This window comes from Equus przewalskii, chromosome 5 (genome assembly GCF_037783145.1).
Source record: "Equus przewalskii isolate Varuska chromosome 5, EquPr2, whole genome shotgun sequence".
NCBI lineage: Eukaryota > Metazoa > Chordata > Mammalia > Perissodactyla > Equidae > Equus > Equus przewalskii.
Window position 1 is genome coordinate 23618521 of NC_091835.1, and position 19848 is coordinate 23638368.

Here is a 19848-nt window from a genome sequence, read left to right on the forward strand (position 1 = left end):
TCTGACGGTCACAGTCCAAAGACCCCTCAGCCCGTTGTCACGTCCTGGAACTAAAGGAAAGGAGCCGATCCACACCGACCGACAGTAGTGATGGATTTCCTGTTGCTTTGGATTTGCCCATCGGAGTGCCTCTGGGGCCGCAGTGAGGCAGGAGTTTAACGGCCGCTCCAAAGCAGAGGAGAGAGAGTCGGACTGACCTGTTCATTTGCACGACTGCTAAAACGTAAATGCTTTGTTAAAGACAGTCTAGGCTGTGAAAACTTCTCAGAAAGGGAGACGGCCCTTTGTGCTGCTTCTTACATTTCTCAGGAGGTGGAGACACTGGCTCGGGGTAAGATCGGGATTAATACGCACCCCCTTCCCTCTCCCCATAGGCAAAGACGACGCCCCCTTGGACCGGAAGTCGGTGTACCGCGGATCCCTGACCCTGAGAAACCCCAACGGCAGGAGGGGCGCCACCCGGCACAGCTTCGCGGTGAGCTGCGTGTCCTTCCCGAGGGGGCTTCAGACCTCGTGACCATGAGACGGACATAGCTAGTGAGGGTTCAGAGTCAAGAAACTGGGGAAAGTAAGAAAGTGAACTTGGCAAAGGTGTAAACAAAAGTCAAAAACATTTCTTCAGGGTACCAGAGTGTACCAATGACGGGTGTCTGCTCAGCCGGGGGTGGATCTCGGGGAGGGGACAGTCCATGACACAGTGAGGAGGCTCAGGGGACAGACAGCCTATGAGACACGAGGATGCTCGGGGGGGGACAGTCCAGGAGACAGTGAGGATGCTCCGGGGGGGACAGCCCATGAGATGGTGAGGACACTGATGGGAGGGACAGTCCATGAGACAGTGAGGATGCTCGGGGGAGGGACAGCCCGTGAGACAGTGAGGACCCTCAGAGGTGTGACAGTCTGTGAGACGGTGAGGATGCTCTCCCACCAGCCCACCCAGCACTATAACGGTGATCCAGCCAAACCACATCTGTGGATGCCAGGGTCAAGGCTGTCCCCTGTCCTCCACAGGAGAGGGGTCTCTGCAGAATGAGCTTCTTGGGCTCCTGCCAAACCCCAGGAAGCATCAGGCTGCCCCAGGCATGGTGGCGGCCTCGGTCCCCGCAGAAGTGCATCTGACACCACAGACCCTCGTGTTTCCAGCAGCACAGGCGCCTGTGGAAAGCAACAGATTTTCCCACGCAGTGCCACCTCGCAAAACACAGCGCGGTGGCAGCTCAAAAAGGCTGACCTCTAAGGACCACAAGTCATTCCCATGTTCTGGGGATGGGCATGATGACTCGGTGCTCCATGGCCACGATCAAGGTCCCAACACCCCTGACCCCACAGCTCCCCACACCCACATCCCGCCAGCGCTTGGCCTCCTGGCCACTGCCACCTTCGTACCAGTTACGAGAGTCTGAGCAGAGGATTGGCTGTACAGGAAGACTGAGCGTTCACTTTATTCTTTCCATAAACCCCATTTTTAAAAAGGACATCAAAGTATCTCACAATAGAGACGCACACAAACAGGGATAAGACCATTCATGGCTGCATGTGACAGAGAGGGAGCTGGGGCACGTGGATTCCACACAGCCATCGTGAGGCCACCACAAACGAGGGGACCTATGTGTAAGGGGAAATGGTGGGGGACAGAGACGCCCCACACGGCCCTCCTTAGCCCGGAAAGAGGCCATCTGGACGGTGGCCAGAGTGTGGCCATCTCCAACAGCAGACCAATGATGACGATTAATAAGAAATTGCCAATGGGGACTTGAGGAAATAAATGCTGTCAGGTCATAATATTCCTCCTTGTGTTTCAGAGCTTTAAATTGTCCAATACTTTCCATCCAGACTCTGCTGACGGGGGCCAGTGTCACTGACCCAAATTCATAGCTGGGGAAACAGAGGCAGAGAGAGGTTGAGTAAAACCCCCCAGGGGGTTGACCAGTGCCTTCTGACCAACACGTCCACATGTGTGTGGGTGGCCTCCTGTGTATGTGTGTGTCGTTGTGAGCACTCGTCTGTGTTTGTACGTGCCCATTTGTGTTTCTGTGTGCACACCCATACATCTAAGTTCGTGTCTACCCATGTGCACACCTGTGTGTTTGTATGTTCCTCTGTGCACGCCGGTGTGTGTGTATGTGTATCTGTGTGCATACCCACCTATGCACACTTGTGTGTGCATGTGTGTTTATGCTTCACAGAAACCTGTGATGACCCACCAGCCCTAAAGGGGGACGTTCGTCAGAACAGGACAGCGTGACAGAGCAGCCCCGGCCTTTCTTTCCCTGCACCACGACCATGGCACCCCTCCACCTGCCCTCCGCTTTCCACTGCAAACTGTCCAGTGGAGAAGCGAGGAGAATCCCCATCCGTAATGGAGCCCTGGCTGCGAAATGACAGCGGTCCTCAGACCTTCAGCTGCTCCCCACGTTCACTGGCAACTTCCAAGGCCTCTCCTGCCAGCCTGCTCTGATCCGTGAGAAACATCCAAGCCGATAGGTCCTTCCTTTAGGAGGGTATTGTTTAAACTTTTTGAAGGACACGCAGAAGAACTTTTTCAATGTGGACTTTTACCCCTTTCCCTGCTGGCTTTCTTCTGTTGCTTTCATGAATGGAACAGAAAAGGGATGACTCAGTATGGTACCTGCTGTCTCTATATTCTTGACTATGTATATCGGAGCGTGGGTAGATGTGTGTGTTTCTGTGCGGGTGTGATTGGAGAAGGAAATTGGGCATCCAGACAAGTGGCTGAACTCATGACCAGCTGAAAAATGAAGGAGGGATAGACCCCGCAACCCCCGCCCCACGCACACACCAGTTTGTGAGTTCACCTGTGGTTCACAGACCAGGAGAGACTACACTGTGGTCAAGGGCAGAGCATACACATGGTGGCAAGTGAGCAGTGGATCAATGCCCAGATGCAGGTGCAGAGGACCTGATGGGAAAGGCAGTGGATGGAGCTCTAGATGGGCGGGTGGAAGACTGGGATCCACTTGGCAGTACCTCTCACTACGGTGGATCCAGTAGGACAGAGGGCCAGGACCAATTATTGCCAATAATTGCCAGCCACTTGCCATCAGTTCCGTAGATGAGCTCCAACTTCTCCTCCACCTGGGACAGTCTAGGATTCAGAGTTATTTCTGGGTGTCTGCGTGACTCATCCAGTTTCAAGGGCAGCCCCCCGGGACCCTCCAGAGCTGCCTTTGAACACAGGAGCAGTAATGGCATCTCCCCCTCACTGAGCATGGCTGTGTCCTTCACAGGGACTCCTTCATTTCATCCTCCAATTATGTTTCAGCCCATGCTGAGTATGGGGCCGCCTCCCCTGGAACCAGAAGCTCCTTTGCCAATCCTCTGATACTTTCCAAAGGGACTTTGGGGTCAGCTTTAACTTTTCTCTCTCAAATCTCTTGGTGTTTGTGTTCACTTGAAATGGTGACCAAAAGAAGATGATGGAGAAATGATGCCCAAGGGCCTCTGATAATGACGCTTTCTTCTGACCTGACTGTTGGCAGAGCCCCATCCCACAGTTGTGTAGACCCTACACCCGCAGCTTTCCACTGGCGTTGAGCCCGAAACCTCACAGTCCCCACGAAGCTCAGGTCGTCAACGGGCTGGCGCATGGCCGCTCCAGGCGCAGATGCAGCGTCTCAGAAACCCGCCTCGGAGTTGATCCCAATGACAAGGCTTCAGGTCGAGCTGGGCTTTGTGGAGAAGACGGATCTGATACTCCTTCTGAGCACAGAAGCTGGTTAAAATACGCAGCTCCTCATTCAGTGCTAAAAAACCATTCAACGATTCCTGGAAATGAAAGGGGATCAATTTCTTTTTTTATGCACCCCCTCTCCTTATTCACAAAGTATATTAAAGTCAACAGAGTTCCTAAGAGTTGAAGAGACAGTCCTGGCTGGCCCTGAGCCTGTCCCTGAATGTTAATATAATAGGACAACTTGTCCTTGGGTCCCAGAACCTCGGTGGCCATTTAGCTCCGCTACTCACTGGGGCACAGAGAACTTCCAACTTCTGAATGTACTGGCTCCTCTTGCAGAATGCACCTTCTCAGGGGTCTCTGAGCTGTCTCTCAGTGCCAGTTACAGTCAGAGCACACACTCATTCATTCATTCAGTCAGTCAGTCAGTCAGTCATTCACTCACCAGCACTATAGAGGGGCCCAGCAGTGTGCGAGGCTCAGTGATCTGTACTAATCTTGTGGGTACTTGACAGGACGCTGAAGATAGGAATTCTCCTTCCCAGCCTCCTGCGCTGTTTCCTCTGCCTCTCCCAGCCCCCTTGATGTTGAACCTCCTGTCTGTCCCCATCGAGTCCTATGGCTTTAGGCACCCACGGGCTGGAAGTGCAGCCCAGACACCCCGAGTCCCACACCACATACCAGCGCCTCCTCCTCCAGCCTCCCACAGTAACCCTGTCCAACTGGACTCTAACCCGCAAACGCTGTTACCCCGCTAACGTCAGCCCCGTCCTTCCAGGGGTTCGGGCAAAGGCTTGGACTCATTTTTTACCCCTGTCTTTCACCCCTAAGTCCTATCCCTGGCCCCTCTGCACTCCATGTATGTGTGCAGAACGCCCCCCCCCCATTTCCACGCCTCTACTCTCCCATTTCGTCAGCTGGTGTGTTCCTCATGTGAAATGCGTTTTTATGCCGAAGATGTCCTGTCCACTTGGTTATTTTCCATATGTCCAGATCTCGTTTCACGTGCTTCCTCCCTTCTCTCATCCCTTTCAGTATCTTCATGCTTATTTTGCAGCCGTATCTTATTGCATTGGTTCCGTGCCTTTGTTTCCCATGTCACATGTGATCCAGTGCATTGTTTTTCTCTTGACGTCATCCTTGTGACTTCTGAACTTGTGTCCCCTGGGATCAGTGGCTGCTCTGACTGTCCATGGATAGTCAGTAGGAGGGTCACCACAAACACCATGCCAAGCCCCTTCGCTTCCACCTTCAAGACCCTGGGGACCTCGAGAGGAGGCTGCCCACCCAACCCCCCCCACACACACACCTGGGATCCTTTCTGTCTGAAGGACGACATCCAGATGTCCACAGCAGCTCAGCCACCTGTTTTCTCTAAAGCCCCTGCTGTAGCCTTCCCTGGCGGTCCAGCCAGCGTCAGCAAATCTGGCCACACCCGCATATTTCCTTGTTGTCTGTGGTTGAATTGAACACTTACTGTATTGGATATCATGGAGTCCAATATTTACAGAGTTGAATATTTGCTATCTGGTCCTTTATGGAAAAAGTTTGCTGGCCCCTGGTCCCAGCCTTTGCCCCTGACTTGTGCATCAGGGGCTGGCGAGGACTGTCTCCAGGCAGTGGTCAGCCAGAGTGACAGAAGAACTAAAAATGTTCCTTTGCTTTGTCTCCTCCAGGCCACCCGGCCAGCCTCTCCCACGGGCCAGCGTCACCACGGCCCCAAGCATTCCATCCCGGGCAGCCCTCCGCCTCCCCACAGGCCTCCTCGCACTTTGGGATCATTCGTGATTTTGTTCCATGATTTCTCTGGGTTTGGTTTGGTGAAAGGAGCCAGCACATCATGAACTCACCATCTAGACAAAAGCTGAACTCGTCATATCTTGGGACAGGGCATGCGCAGCTCTAAGCCCCCAATGGCCACCCTGGCTGCGCTAATAAATTACTACAAAGTGGGCCACTTAAAACAACAGAAACTTGGTGTCTCACAGTGTCGGAGGCCAGAAGTCCAAAATCAAGGTGTCGGGCAGCAGGGCTGCACTCCCTCCAGAAGCCCCAGGAGGGAATCTGTCCTTCACCTCTTCCGGTTTCGGGTGTCCCCAGCCTTCCTTGGCTGCATCCCTCCCATCTCTGCCCCGTCTTCACGGCCTTCTCTTCTCTGCGTCTTAGCCTCTTTGTCTGTCTCAAGTGTCCCTCTGCCTTTCTCTTATGAGGACACTCGTCATTGGACTTAGGACCCGTCTGGATTATCCAGGAGAATCTCCTCCTCTTCAGATCCTTAGCTTAGTTACATGTGCAAACACCGTTTTCCCAAATGAGGTCCCATTCACGGGTTCCAGGAGTTGGGACATGGATGTAGGATTTGGGGAGCCAACATTCAACTCACTATAATTAAATTAGGAAATCTGTTACATTTGTTAACAGAAATCGATCAGTGGAACCCCCCATCCAAGACTCTAAAAGAGAATATGGAGCAAGGATGACGGGCACCCCCTGCTCTCGGGTGCACGCCCTGCTCCTCCAGCCTCTGCAGAGAGCCCGGGATTCCCTCTGCAGCCTGGCCCCGGGCACACGCTTCCCTCCTGAGTGCCAGGGGAGCCTCCCTTCCTGGCCAATCCCAGGGGCACTGTCATGCCGCCTCTTGTCCTCCCGGCCCCCACCTTCATGGAGAGCTCTCTCGGGTTGCTTGTCTGACTTTGCCCAGTAGCAGGAGACTTGGCGCTCACTGCCCCACTCAAGGCCAGAGCACCCACTCTGTGCAGATGAACCTCCAGTGCTGCCAGTTGAGGGAGGGCAATGGGGGAGGCGCAGACTGGTGCCAGTGCAGTGAGGGGCCATGACTGGACGCCCAGGGCCCAGCCTGCCTGGACACAGTGGAAAGGCTTCAGGAACAGCAGCTGTGCGTGTGACCTCACTGAGCAGTCATTTGGGAGCCTGAGCATGAGGCAGCTGCACTGTGGGGTCCGCAGCAGCCAGGGCACCACCCCAGCAATGGACATGCAGCCATGAGACTGCTGGTTTTCAGCAGGGACATCCAGTGGCCGCAGCCACGGCCGTGCACTTCCCTCCCACCTGACCCTGGGAAGCAGGAGTGACTGTTTTAGACTGAGCGAGCCCCAGGGCTCTTGGTTTTTCTGGGATGTGGGAAGCCTCCCGAATGATCCAGACTGGTGGGCACAGAAGAGTTTCATTGGAAAAACTAGAGAAGTGACCATATTTGGACCCCAAGCCAGTAAAGGCATCCTTATCACTAATTCACACGACAGCCCTGCGAGGTAGGCGTCCTCAGCTTGTCTTACGCATGAAAAAATGGAAATTTCAAAAAGTCACATGACTTGCCCATCCAAGTATGCATGAAGCCAGAATTCAAATTCAGAGCTGTAGGAATTCCAAAGACAGTATTTTTTTATGCCATATGAGGTATGTCCAGTAAACTGCCAATGCTACTCCCCGTGCCCTCTCCTGAGCGGACATTGCTACTTGACTGCAGCTTGCTTCTCACGAGCCTTGGCGTGGCCTCAGGAATTCTTCACGATGACCCTCAGGCTGTGTCTCAGGGCAGCTGGGTCCGTGTCTTTTCAGCTCCTGTTATAAGCTACAGGGGTTTAGGCAGGAGTGGACCAGACGACGCTTTTTGCCATGTTCGTGGATGCTATTGAACAAAGAAATGGAAAAACAACTAAGATAATATAAAAATTAGAATTTGAATGATGTATCTGCTCACACATGTAAACATTTATATGCAAAGGACCAAGAATGACTGGGAGGAAGGGAAAGGTTAGGTGGCGTGTTCCGGGCACCCCTTGGGCCCCTGCTCACGCCGACTGTTCTGGCCACCAGAGGGGCCTCTGCCCAGGGCCCATGTGGATGGGCATCCCCAAGCGCCTGCTGTGTTCCAGACACAGATAAGGCTCAAGCATCTGGTGGTGGCCCAGCTCTCTCCCTATCTTCCAAGAGATGGCAGACGTGCTGACAAATAACAGCCACGCAATCCATGATTGGGATATGAGTGTCCCAGAGGAGGAGCAAGAGAGCATCCGGGTCTCGAGCACGAGTGACCGTCTCAGAGAGGCAATGGCCCATGGACAGCCTAAGGCATGAGGAGGACCGTGTTCACCAGGCAGAGTGAGGGATGCTCACTGTGGCTGTAGCAGTTATAATTTCAAAGCGCTGTCAAACCACCCACTCACCACTGGCTTTTCCACGGGTGATGCTGGGAGCTCACAGACAGAGCCCCGAGGCTGCACTCCCCTGGGTTGGGGGGGCCGCGTCCTTTGGAATCACACAGGCAACAGAGACAAGAGTCAAGCCTGCGTCCCCAGGGCTGACCCCACAGGCGTTTCCTGCCCTTGCTGAGTAGGACACGCCCTGAGTTGCTCTCCAATCTCTCACCCAAAACTAAGGTTCGAATCCCAACTGGGATTGTCACTGGGAGACAGGACCCCCTGCGTCTTCAGGAGACACAGGAACCCACACTGACAGCTGTGTTTCTTGCTCCCCATGGCATCAGAGGGAAGTTTTTCTTATCATTCCCAATATTATTTATAAATTCCATTATTTGAAGAATTCTTTTCCTTTTGCGTGTGTGTGAAGAAGACTGCCCTAGAGCTAACATCTGGGCCAATCTTTCTCTATTTTGTATGTGGGATGCTGGCACAGCATGGCTTGACGGGCAGTGCATAGGTCCGCAAGGGGGATCTGAACCCATGTACTCCGGGGTCGCTGAAGCAGAGCGTGAGAACTTAACCACTAAGTGACCAGGCCTGCTCCCTGGAGTTCCTTTTTCCAGCAGATGGCCATTCCAGAGACATCTTTACTGGGCGCTGAATGCAGGCAGGTCAGGGACCAACGACTTTCGCACACACCAAGCTGAACACCTGTTCCAACCAAAGAGCAAGAGAAGCGATAAGGAAAAAAACGAAAAGGATTGGCAGCAGATGTTACCTTAGGGCTAATCTGGGGAAAAAAATAAATAAGTCAATGGTTTTATTATGCCTCCAGGTGGATATCAGAGACAGGAGTTAAAACATTTCTCCTAAGGTTTATCCTCCAACTGTCTTCATCAGGGAAAAGAGAGAAAGCTTTATGAGGAGCTGGATGCACAGATCCCTCAAAGATCCTTCATGGTTAGAATCGAGCTTTGAGTGGGCAGCACAGGTGGCTCTGCTCAGATATTCTAGCGTCCGACAGATTACGGTCCAGCACCCAGATCTCCGAGGACGCCCAGCTCCCCTCGGGTTGCTGGGGAGAGCACAGTTTCCCACCTTGTCTCTCCCGGGACTCATGAGGCCTCAAGCCCACCACAGGTTAGAGTGTCGCAGTTCCACCGCAATTTTATATCAAGCCGTAATTCAGTGAGTTCCAGGGACTTTCGCTTCCCAGCAGCACTGTGTGGAAGAACCGGTATTACTGGAGGCCCAATAACCCATCCCCAGAGGTGGAATAGAATTTGCATGAGCTTGGTGTCTGATACCCAGCGCTCGGCATTCAGCAGGCTGGCTGGAACCAAGTGATCTTTAAGCACGATCCTCCAATGGGCGCTGCCAGACGCTATTGGGGGTGGAGGGGCGAGGGGGCATTATTTTCCTTCTCTTGGCAGCACTGAGGTCTCAGCTTCTACACTGGGTGGGTGGAGGGGATGAGTGATTCCACAATGCCTGTGCCACCTCCCACCCTGACTGCTACATCCCCCCATCATTGGGCCCCCAAAGTGGCAAGGCACCAACACCACGCTGTGCTGAAGATACTTTGCTGAAAGGGGGGGATTCGCTATCCCTCCTACACACACACACACACACACACACATGCACATGTGCACACACGCAAGTGAGCACACGCATGCTCCAACAGTGAGTCCCAGGAGGCTGCCTCCAGCTCCCGCAGTCCCATGGTTTCTGTTGCCCCAGGCAGCCGTGGTACTAGGCACACATCCCTGAGGACCGCCCAGAGGACCCGCCTCCAACACAGGAGCACACCTCGTGACAGCAGATGTCCATCACCATCACCACTGTTCGTAAGGACCACCTGGGAGCTTTCGACCAGCCCTGACCCTGAGCTACCCCCAGGAATCCTGATGGAATCCACCCACCCAAGGGGGCCCCAGGCACTAGGAATGTTGCAAGCTCCCCAGCGACCCTCGCCTGCAGCCCAGTGAGAGCCCGGCACCCGGCCGCCATCCCCCATGCTCTTACACTCCCCCTTCATCAGCACCCCCCTCCCCCCAGGGAGCCCTCGGCCACGAAACTTCATCACCAGGAACCGGCAGCTGCAGGAGAAGGGAGAAGCGTGTGTGATCGATCCACTGAAGGGGAGGTACTGCTCGAAGCTTCTAGAAGTCTGACGGAGGCACATGAAACGCCGAGTTGCCCCTCTGCTCCCATCGGTGGGGAGCAACCCACAAACTCTCTTCTCCCAGGACAGGTTCTGTAAGATTATGCTCAGAGGCACTTGAATATAACCCCTAATTATTCAGAATGACTTAGAGTCTTAGGTCCGGGTTAAATGGGAGAATATTGTGTAATTGGTTAAAATGGCACAAATAAACAAATTTTTTAACAGCTTGAGGCCACGACGGTTAAATGAGAAGAAAGAGATTCAAAGTGTGTAAATATGATGACTCTACCCAGAAAATACATGGGGAACCCACTAGAAGCAAATATGTCACGTGTGAAAAATGATTGGCTTTTTTGGCATTACACATGCTTTTTTTCCTTCTTTTCTGTATGCACTAAACTCTGTCCAAATGTATTGTATAAATGGCTTTTATCATAAAACAAACTTGTTTATTGTTTATTTTATAGTAAAAGTACACGCATTTGTTTTATGATAATACACTTTTTTATCTTGAACATTAATTATGAAGACTGTCAAAGCCTAGAAAAAATATTTTTTAAGTTGTAGAAACAGGACAAAAGTGGAAAGTGGTTTGCATAAAGGATGCAACGATGGAAAGCCAGGTGGAGGATGGAGCAGGGTCTGAGAAGCATCACGAAGAGATGGAACAGTTGGGGTGACTTCCTTCCACTGGAAACCCGATTTACAGGAGGAGTGGGGAGCAGCGGCCTCAGGGGCCCCTTTCGGCACTGGCAGCTCCATGCTCCGTGGACCGGTGGCGCCTGACTTTGCAGTCCTCCCAAAGGCCAGCGTGAAGAAGGCAGGCTAATGTGTTTTAAAGTCACTCGGTCCAAATGAAATTATATAACCCAGCAAGGGAAAAATTACGCCACTGATGAGAGTTTTTTAAAAAAAGAAGAGAAAAAAGACAATGATTGTCTCCTGCGAGGGAGGCGGGCGAGGTGAGGGATGAGGGGGCATCCGGGAGGCGGGCTGCTTGCTCCTCCATCTATAAAAGGAGGTGAGCTGGCTCCCTTCTGGGTCACCGCTGCGGCCACTGCACAGCGTGCTCGCCACCCTCGTGGGGAATCGCGGTGAGTAGCCCTCGAGGCAGGCGCTGCAGGGCGCGGGAGTCTGTTCCTCTGCCCTCCTTCTCTGTAAATCTTCTCTCTCTCTCTCTCGGCGTGGGGCGTGGGGCATGCGGCGGGCTTCTCCTAAGGTCGTGCCTGCTCTCCAGCAGCCAGGGCCAGCTCTGGGCAGGACAGGCAGGGGCAGCCACCCCAGGGTTTGTGCCCGGCCAGCCCAGGGCCCCGATGCTCAAGCACGTCCATGGCGAAGGCTACTCTGCAACTCCACTGGGAATGCAGACCAGGGATCCCACCGGGCAGACAGCAAAAACCTCCAACTCGTGGGGCAGCAGGTCCTTGGGGATCAGGAGCCAGGCGCCACTAACGTTCTCCTAAGACGCCCTCCGCCCAGCGAGGGGTCTCTGCCCATTTGGATGCATCTCTTCATTACTCTGCTTTCGTGGTGGCACCTCCATTTCCTCCAAGTCGGGGTCCCCCACCTCACCCCTTGTGTGACACCCCAACAAGTCCCCAGAAGGGAGAGGGGTAGGCATTTTAAACTCCTCAGATGGAGAGCACTTTCCGTGGGGCTCAGAGACAGGCTGGAAAGTCAAGGTAGGCAGAGTGGTCCTCCCTGAAACCCTGAAACCCAGAGAGGGCTCCTGAAGTGCCACAGGTCAGGGCACTTGCGGGGGCAGCCAGCCCCATGAGGTGGGGGCGCCTGCGGGAGGAGTTGCCGGCTCTGCCAGATGGATGCTGTTTGGGCACATTAGCACCTCACTCTGGCCAGGTGAAAAGTGGATGTCCTGGGTACCTCTGTTGCCCACAGCCCCCTCTCCCCACACCATCTGTAGTGAGGTTGTCCTGCTGTGTGAGAGCAGGTCCCACATGTTCCAGGTTTATCTTGAAGACCCGGCAGATCAGATCTGGGGGTCATAGGGAGAGCGAGTGCTCTTGGTAAGGTTGGAGAATGCTGACCCGTCTACAATGCCTGGCTGTCAGCTGATGTCCTCCAGTGCGGGCATGGGGGCAGGATGAAACTGGAAATCAGCAGGCCCTGGGCAGAGTGAGGGAAAGAACCCTGCACCAGGGTCCCAGCCCATGGGGGTTTCGGCACCCCCAGCTCCCTGGCAAGGCACCCCCTTCACCTCTGCAGCAACCCTGGGCTCCTCAGGGCCAGCTCCCCTCAAACCTGCTCGTCTCTGCCCTTCCTGTCTGGGTGTGCAGCACACACAGCAGTATAGAGGCCTCCCACACCTCCTGGTTCCCTAACATAGACAGCCAGGCAGCCTGAGGCTGTTCCAAGACAGCCCACCTCTCTACATCCATAGCTCATATGCCTCCCAGGTCCCTTCTGATGTCTGAGCCCACCAGAGGCTGAGCTGTACACGGTCGCCTCATTTAATTCTCGCCACATGGAGGAGAGCACGGGGTCCCAGGGAGGCCGGGGGATCCTGCAAAAACCTAGCTTTTTACTTCCTTGCTCATTTCCACCCCAACACAGAGCACAGGAATGCACACTGGAGTGTGGCTGCATGCACACACACATACACATGCACACAAACACACAATGCACATGCACAAGCATGTAACCACATGCACACACACTCAACGTACACAAGTGCACATACACGTACCCACACATCTCGTACACTCACACACTGTCATACATACACACACGCTCTCTCATGCACACAGGTGCACACACACACGCATGCACACATATACCCTCTCGTACACAGTGCACACACATACACACATATACTCACGTGTGATGCTCACACTCATGCACACGTGCACATACACTCCCACACAGTGTTCGCATTCTCCAAGGCTCCCAGCTTTGTGAGTACACACCCTCACGTGGGCTTCACGTTGCTCCTGCCCCTCTGCCCCAGGCCGCGCCCTCCGTGTGGAACCCCACCTCCAGCAGGGCATCCGCAAGGAGCCAGGGGGATGAAGGCAACACGAGCCTGGCTCCTGTGCCTGCTGCTGCTGGGCCTGGCCCTTCAGGGGGCTGCGAGCCGAGCCCACCAGCACTCCATGGAGATCCGCAGTGAGTGTCCAGACCCCGGACATCAGCCTCCCTCTCCCTCCTCCGCCCCTCCAGTCCCAGGTGCCATGGGTGGAACGTGACCTCCTCCAAACCTGGGCCACCGTCTCGCTAAGTGCCCCAGCTCTGGGTGGTTGGCCTCCTGTTCACCAGGCCTCTCCCCTGAGTGGCCCTGTCACCTGCTCCCCAGTGCCCCTGCCCAGCACACAGGTGAAGGGTTCACTTCTCTCCACCAGGGCGGCCTGGCAGAACGAACTGGCTTTCCCCACGGGAACCAGGGTGGGGAGGGTGGGGCGAGTTGGTCCTGGAGTGAGTTCGAATTCCTGTTTCCCAAAGCCAGCCCATCACCCACAGATGGCCCCATCAAACCCTCTGTATGTCCCCTGCTTTGCAGGTGGGTCCCAGCACGGCCTGGGTGATGGGGAAGCAGTGAGTTGAGCGTGTGTGCTGGACCCTGCAGCCTGCGGGAGCACACGGCGCACACGCCAGGGAGGGCATATCTATACACTGTTCTTGCTCTTTCCTTTCCAGCCCCTGACATCGATCCTGCCTGGTACATGGGCCGCAGAATCCGACCAGTGGGCCGCTTCGGCAGGAGGGGAGCAGCCCTGGGGCTGCAGCCAAGCCTCAGGCACCGGCAGGTCTGCCTCCTCTTGGAAGGAGGCGCTGAGTCCTCCCAGGATGAGTGACAGCCCAGCTCATGGAAGAAAACTCCAGCATCCTTCCCCCCTCCATCCACTCTCTCCTCCACGGGCTACTTTCCCTTCCATCCTAATAAAAGCAGCTGGTCTTGTTTAGATGCGTCTGTGTGGTGACAAAGCAGGAGGTGCTTTGCCCTCGTGGGATGTGAGCTTGGAAGGACACTCAGAGCCCAGCAGCCCACGGGATCCATGACTTGCCGTGACTTACGTAGCACTGAGTAAGGGAACTGGGACCGTCCCTGGTCACCTGCAGCCTGTAGCGCCCTCCACCCAAGCTGTCTTGAATGGTCACCCAGGTTGCACACTGAACGAGGCCAGGGATGCTGCGCATCACCCTGTGTCCTGCGGGAAGCCCCCAGAGGAGGGCAGCACTGCCCCTCGGTCTGACCAGCCCCTCTCTCAGCCCCAGTCCTTCTGCCTCCCTTGTTGGTTCTAGGAGAGAAAAAGAACCGTGGGTTGTTTGTCTCCAATCCACAGCAAGAAGACCTGAATCTGGAGGGCTTCCACCCCACATCACGTCCCTCTCGCCCCTGATTCTAACTGCATGGGAATGTCTCTGTGTCCTGCCTCAGGTGTAATTGCTGTGGTGTCAGGGGACACACCACCACTAACGGGGCAACTGAGCCCAGCCCTTACTTTTCTGAGCCTCAGTTTCCTCATCTGAACACCCTGGGACATAAAGTTTCTGAGCTCGGGTGGGCGCAGCACCTGCTCACCGGCCAGCGTGGGGTGTAAACCCGCTTCCCCAAGGCCCTCTCTCAGTCCAGCGCGGGGGGCACAGGTTTAACCAGTGATATCCAGATTCGAAGCTAGGGCCTCTGCCTGCACCCTGCTTGCAGGGTCTCAGAAGCCCACTGTGAGCGCAGGACTCCTGCTGTCCAACCACGCTCAGGAGGCCTGGTGGCCAGGACCCAGAGCGGGCCCAAAGGACCCCAAGGAAGGAGCGTCCGCAGCTCACCGGCCAGTGAGGGTAGGCAGAGCCCACCCAGACCACCCAGATGAGGTGCACACAGGGCTCCCCCACCTCCCCAGCCACAAGGAGGTCAGGGGAGGGTAGAGGGCCAGTCTCCTCCCAGGAGAGAGCCCTTGCCACTGTCAGCACCTCCCCGGGGTGGAATGAGCCTGTGGGAACAGGAGAGGGGCCAGGCCTGCTCCAAGGCCAGGCAGGTGCCAGGCCAGGCCTGGAAGAGCCCACAGGCCAGGAAAGGAGTTTGGCGGTTTTTCAAAAAGGTAAACATCAAGCAACTATATGGTCCACCCACTCCTGGGTGTGTAGCCCACAGCACCGAGAACGGGAGTTCAGACAAAGACTTGCACAGGAATGTTCATAGCCTCACAATTCACAATAGCCAAAAAGCTGGAAACAACCCAAATACTCACCAACAAAATCAGGACAGTCTCCTACATACCCACAAAATCATCATCATGCCTAAAAACTGTAATAATTCCCTCACATCATCTAGTTTTTAGTCCATATTCAAAAATCCTCAATACAGCAAGAAAGTCTCAGTTGTGCCTTTTTTTTTAAACCAGGCGCCAATCTAAATTCACAGCTGCAGTTAATTCTTTCTCTTTGGTCCCTGATCTTATTTTGTGGCAACACTGACTTTTACGAAATCCCAGACATGTTGTCTTTTTTTTTTTAAAGATTGGCCCTGAGCTAACATCTGTTGCCAATCTTCTTCTTTTTTTTCTTCTTCTCCCAAGAGCCCCCCAGTACCTAGTTGTATATTCTAGTTGAAATTCCTTCTAGTTGTGCTATGTGGGATGCCACCCCAGCATGGCTTGATGAGCGGTGCTGGGTCCATAACCAGGATCCAAACTGGCGAAATCCCTGGGCCCCCGAAGTGGAGCCCGCAAGCCTCGAACTTAACCACTCAGCCACGTTATCTTTTAGAATGATCCACACATGCGATTTGTCGATTGTTGCCCCATGGTGCGATCACCTGTTCTGTCCTCGTATTTCCTGTAACCTGAGGGGTAGATCTGGGGCCTTCACTGGATTCGGTTGCTCACTGTGCACACAAACGCTGTGTCCCTCCTAGGACATCATATCTGGTAGTGGGTCCCCCAGTCTCTCTCTGACAGACACCGCATCTGACCACGTGGTTGAGGAGGATCTCTCCATTGTGAGGGGTTTTAACCATGCCATCTGCAGATGCCCCAGCCCCGAGGCAAGAGCCTGATTCCGAAAGAGCTCTCAACCAGTGGTGTAAGCCCCCACTGAAGAGCCTTGCTGGGAGCGATGGTTACTGAGCAGATTGTTACAGGAGCGAATGTTACATTGTTGCATTGTCACGCAACGCTGATTCTCTAATTCTGCATTTATTAGCCGGATTCTTCCAAAGGAGATATTTCTCTCCTTTCTTTTTCTTTCCTCTTTTATTTTCTTTTTGTCTAACATCTTACAAATAATTTTGGATACTCAAATTGTTTTAAATTTGGCCAGTGGAAGCCCCAAGAAGGGAACAAATTTTAAAAGAAGAATGGGTCTCTGAGTCAGCCCCTCTGGGCAAAGGGGTCTCTTCCAGGGGAGCCGGAGGGAACACGTTCAACTGAAACAGAAGAATGGGAAAGCTCTCAGTCACAGGCAGGTCAGCAGGGTTACCCTGAGATGCCGCTTATCAATGGCTCCGTGCCTCCTGCCTCCACTATGTGCACACACACAAGCACACACACACACACACCCCAGCTCAGGATAGGACTCAAGTCCACATTCAGGCTGAGAAGGGCCAGAGCAGCTTCCCAGGCAGTGGGCAGGACTGTGGGCTCCCAGACTGGCCTCCCCCAGGACCCGGGGCCAGCGCAGTCCAGGAACCCTTTATCCTGAAGAGTATCTGCCACGTGCCTGCCAGCCCATCGCTCATCTCTCTGCGTGCTCCACGCCCCCTGCCCCCACCCCCCCACCACATGTTCCCGGAAGGGGCTGAGATAAGGGGGGTGAAGCTCTGTCACAGAGATAGCCTTCCATAAACATCTGTCGGTTATGGTGGGGGCTGTTTCTACAAAAGCCTGCCATTTTAGATCTCTGGGGGGAAAAAAATTGTATCCTCTTGCTTGGGTGAGCACCTGGCATGGCCAAGACACTGTACCATGCACGGGGCATCCCTCAGAAGGACAGACAGAACCTCTGCCCTCGGCGGTTCTCCGCCTGGCCTGAATATTAGGTTCACCTAGGGGGGCTCAAAACTCCCAGGGCCCGAGCCGGACTGCAGACAGATTTAATCAGACCCTCTCTGGGCGCGGAGATGGTGCTTGCAGAAGCTCCCAGGTGATTCCAATGCAGGGTTGAGCCTCACCTGCTTCGTGGGAGAGGAGAAGAGGGGAAGGGGCCATCACATCCCGGGCAATAGGGAACCCTGGCTGCGGGACCACATCGCACCCCGTCCAGTCTGGGGCGCCGTGAAAGGATGCCTTGGAATGCATCCGAGGATATGGTTTAATAATAAATTCTAGCACAGTGATACCAGCTTGACAAGACAGGAGGGAAATAGGCAAAGAGATACAGACATCCTGCGAACATCATCGTTATTTCCCACTTCCTATTTCATCCACCCACTCATCAGAAATACCTCTGAAAGCCTTGCCTTTTGCAGAACTAACATTTGCAGGACCTGGGAGTGCTGGGTTTGCCTTACACGAGGCTGGAGCGCCATCTAGTGGCCAGAGCAGCCTGGGCCTCCCGCCGCCTCCAAGGTGGGTCCATCTCTCCTGGTTGGTGCAGAGGGGTCCGCAGCCCTGAGGATGCAGCCTGGCACACCAGGGACTCACACCTCACATACTTCATCTACGAGGGAATAATCATATGGAAAACCGTCCAACTTCACTGCATTCAGAAAGTGCAACACACGCAGCCACAAGCTGCCAGGTTTCACCTACGACATTGTCTAAGAAAAAGTGTGAGTGACATCAAGGGAGCAGGCTGTCTCGGCAGCTATTTTTATTTATCCTTTAGCTTTTCTCGAAGATCATCACAGGGAAGAGGCTTGTGAAATCTGCTTTTGTTTAGAAAGATCACAGGAGAAGTTTCTTTCAAGAGAAGCATCAGGAAAGTCTGGATCCGTGGGACACATGGGCTGTTTCCATCTTCCCGGAACAGAAGCTGGATCTGCCAGGGACCCAACTCCCCCCAGCGAGGATAACGCCTGCCAAGGTGTGGTTAGAGCATGGCAGCCCCAGGACTGACACGAGGGAGGGAGCCACGGCCAGATCCTGGAAGGGGAGGCCTCCTCGAGGGGAGCTGTGACCTTGGGTGGGGACAGGCCATGCTGACGTGACCTCACTGAGATGGATCCTGGCCAATGCCTGGTGTCCATGCCCTGGTCCATACGCTGCCAGGGCTCCTCGTCGGCTGAGCTGCACCCAAGTTCCAGGCCCAGGGGCTGGGATGATGTTCCCATGTAGGTTGAACAAAAGCAGAGAGCAAGCCTGGAGGAGAAGACGGAAGGAGCCCCTCGGAACGCTGGAGCACCCTTTTGGTCTGTCAGGAAGTTCAGAGTCAAGGGAAAAGGATGCTATGCATTTGTCCTTCTGTCCATCCTTATAGTCAATGTCCTGGAGCCGCCCTTTTCAGATGGATAAAAGTGTCTTATGATTTAAAATTTCAGATCTGCTTATCAGAGTCCCAGAAGCAAGGATGAAAATCAACACTAACCCCCCAAAAATAGCCTTTGAAATACCTTCACCTTGCCACTAGGGCTCACCTTCCAGAGTGACCATCTGGGCCTCTGTAAAGGCCACAGCAATGAGGTGAATACATGACGTGTCACCAGCAGAGAGATGGCCCATGCCCAGTGTAGTCACAGCCTGCCACATGGGCCTACATCCTGACTTACTCACCATGAGTCCCCCTAGAATATGCGCCATAACAAACCCCACCTTGCCAACTCACCAAAGACCAGATTACAGAAAGCGGTTTAACTTTTGGAGAAAAACGCATAGAGAGTACCACTTATACCTCAGGTCAAAAGTCTGAATCCTCACGCTCACTGGGCACAAGCATCGGGTCATCAAATTTACAGCCAGAAGAGGGCCCCTGGCTGCTCGTTGGCAGATGCTGTCATTCCTGGGGGCCACTCACTGAGATCCGGAGGAGATGGACCCAGCCCCCCACGGCTGCTCCATTTCTTCCAGACACTGCTGCCTCCATCTGGGCCTGCTCCCTCCTCTCCCACCTCCCAGGAGCAGGTGGGCCCGGCCACCAGGCAGCCCCTGCCCAACAGCAGGTGTAAGGTGACTGTCCAGCCACCACAGTGATCCACGACAGTGATCCAAGTATCTTTCTGCTCCTTGTCTCCCTTCTAACCCATTTCATTCCTCTGTAACTGATGGCCAGGCAGCTGAGGGGACAGCAATCCAGGCAGCGGCAGGCCCACGTGGCCCGAGTATCCAGGAATCAATCGGTATGTGGGTGTCTGGGGAGACGGGGCTGACATCCTCTGGGAGCCGTGTGGCACGGGATCCTCTCCTGAATGACTCCTGTCAGCTTTGGGAAGTGGCTGCTCTCCGGGATACCCGCTTCAGGTCACCTCTAGGACTCAGGAACAAGGCAGCATCAAGGGTGAATGAAAATTAGTGCCACCGTCAACACGGAGCAGGCAGCGGCCCACCCTGAGGACCAGCCGGGGCTGGACCTGGGGGCGTCCTGCCCACAGCCCCTCCTGCAGTGGCTGCTCCTAGCGCGCACAGCACTTGGCCTGTCCCGCGGGCCTCTCGTTCAGAGCCAGCCGAGCATCTCTCCGCTGGGTCTGGCCCTCCTTCCTCTCTTCTCTCTGCAGCAGCTCTCGGGCTGTGATCACAGAAGGAGGGTCGTTTGCGGAGGGAAGTCCCCCCACTGCCCAGCACACACCAGGCAGTCCCAGGGACCCGATTGCCAAAAATTTACCCAGAGCCGTGAAACACAGGCCCTTGACTCCCCTGTCCCCCCTCCAGCCCCTAGAGACGTTCTGTTGGGTCCCAGGACCCGGAAAAGAAGACCCGATGGAGAAGGTCCAGTGGTGGGCC

At 54.6% G+C, this 19848-nt stretch overlaps 3 protein-coding genes across 14 annotated transcripts in view; 2 read left to right on the forward strand and 1 right to left on the reverse strand.

Moving 5' to 3' along the window:
• MLPH (melanophilin) overlaps window positions 1-2628 on the forward strand; it is a 50761-nt gene extending 48133 nt beyond the window's left edge. For all 10 annotated transcript variants that reach the window (XM_070618674.1, XM_070618680.1, XM_008530223.2 and 7 more), the window contains 2 exons: window positions 375-475; window positions 2187-2628. In XM_070618674.1, the coding sequence (XP_070474775.1) occupies window positions 375-475; window positions 2187-2213 (128 nt within the window). In that variant the 3' untranslated portion in view covers window positions 2214-2628. The remainder of the gene's footprint in view (window positions 1-374; window positions 476-2186) is intronic.
• A 10366-nt stretch (window positions 2629-12994) lies between these two features.
• PRLH (prolactin releasing hormone) lies at window positions 12995-13939 on the forward strand. The gene is made up of 2 exons (XM_070618682.1): window positions 12995-13147; window positions 13676-13939. Exons 1-2 carry the CDS (start codon window positions 13048-13050, stop codon window positions 13831-13833), a joined length of 258 nt encoding a protein of 85 aa, XP_070474783.1. The 5' UTR covers window positions 12995-13047; the 3' UTR covers window positions 13834-13939.
• Window positions 13940-17770: 3831 nt separating this feature from the next.
• The window catches only part of RAB17 (RAB17, member RAS oncogene family), a 36554-nt gene continuing 34476 nt past the window's right edge, over window positions 17771-19848 (reverse strand). For all 3 annotated transcript variants that reach the window (XM_070618710.1, XM_070618712.1, XM_008507018.2), the window contains exon 6: window positions 17771-19633. In XM_070618710.1, the coding sequence (XP_070474811.1) occupies window positions 19521-19633 (113 nt within the window). In that variant the 3' untranslated portion in view covers window positions 17771-19520. The remainder of the gene's footprint in view (window positions 19634-19848) is intronic.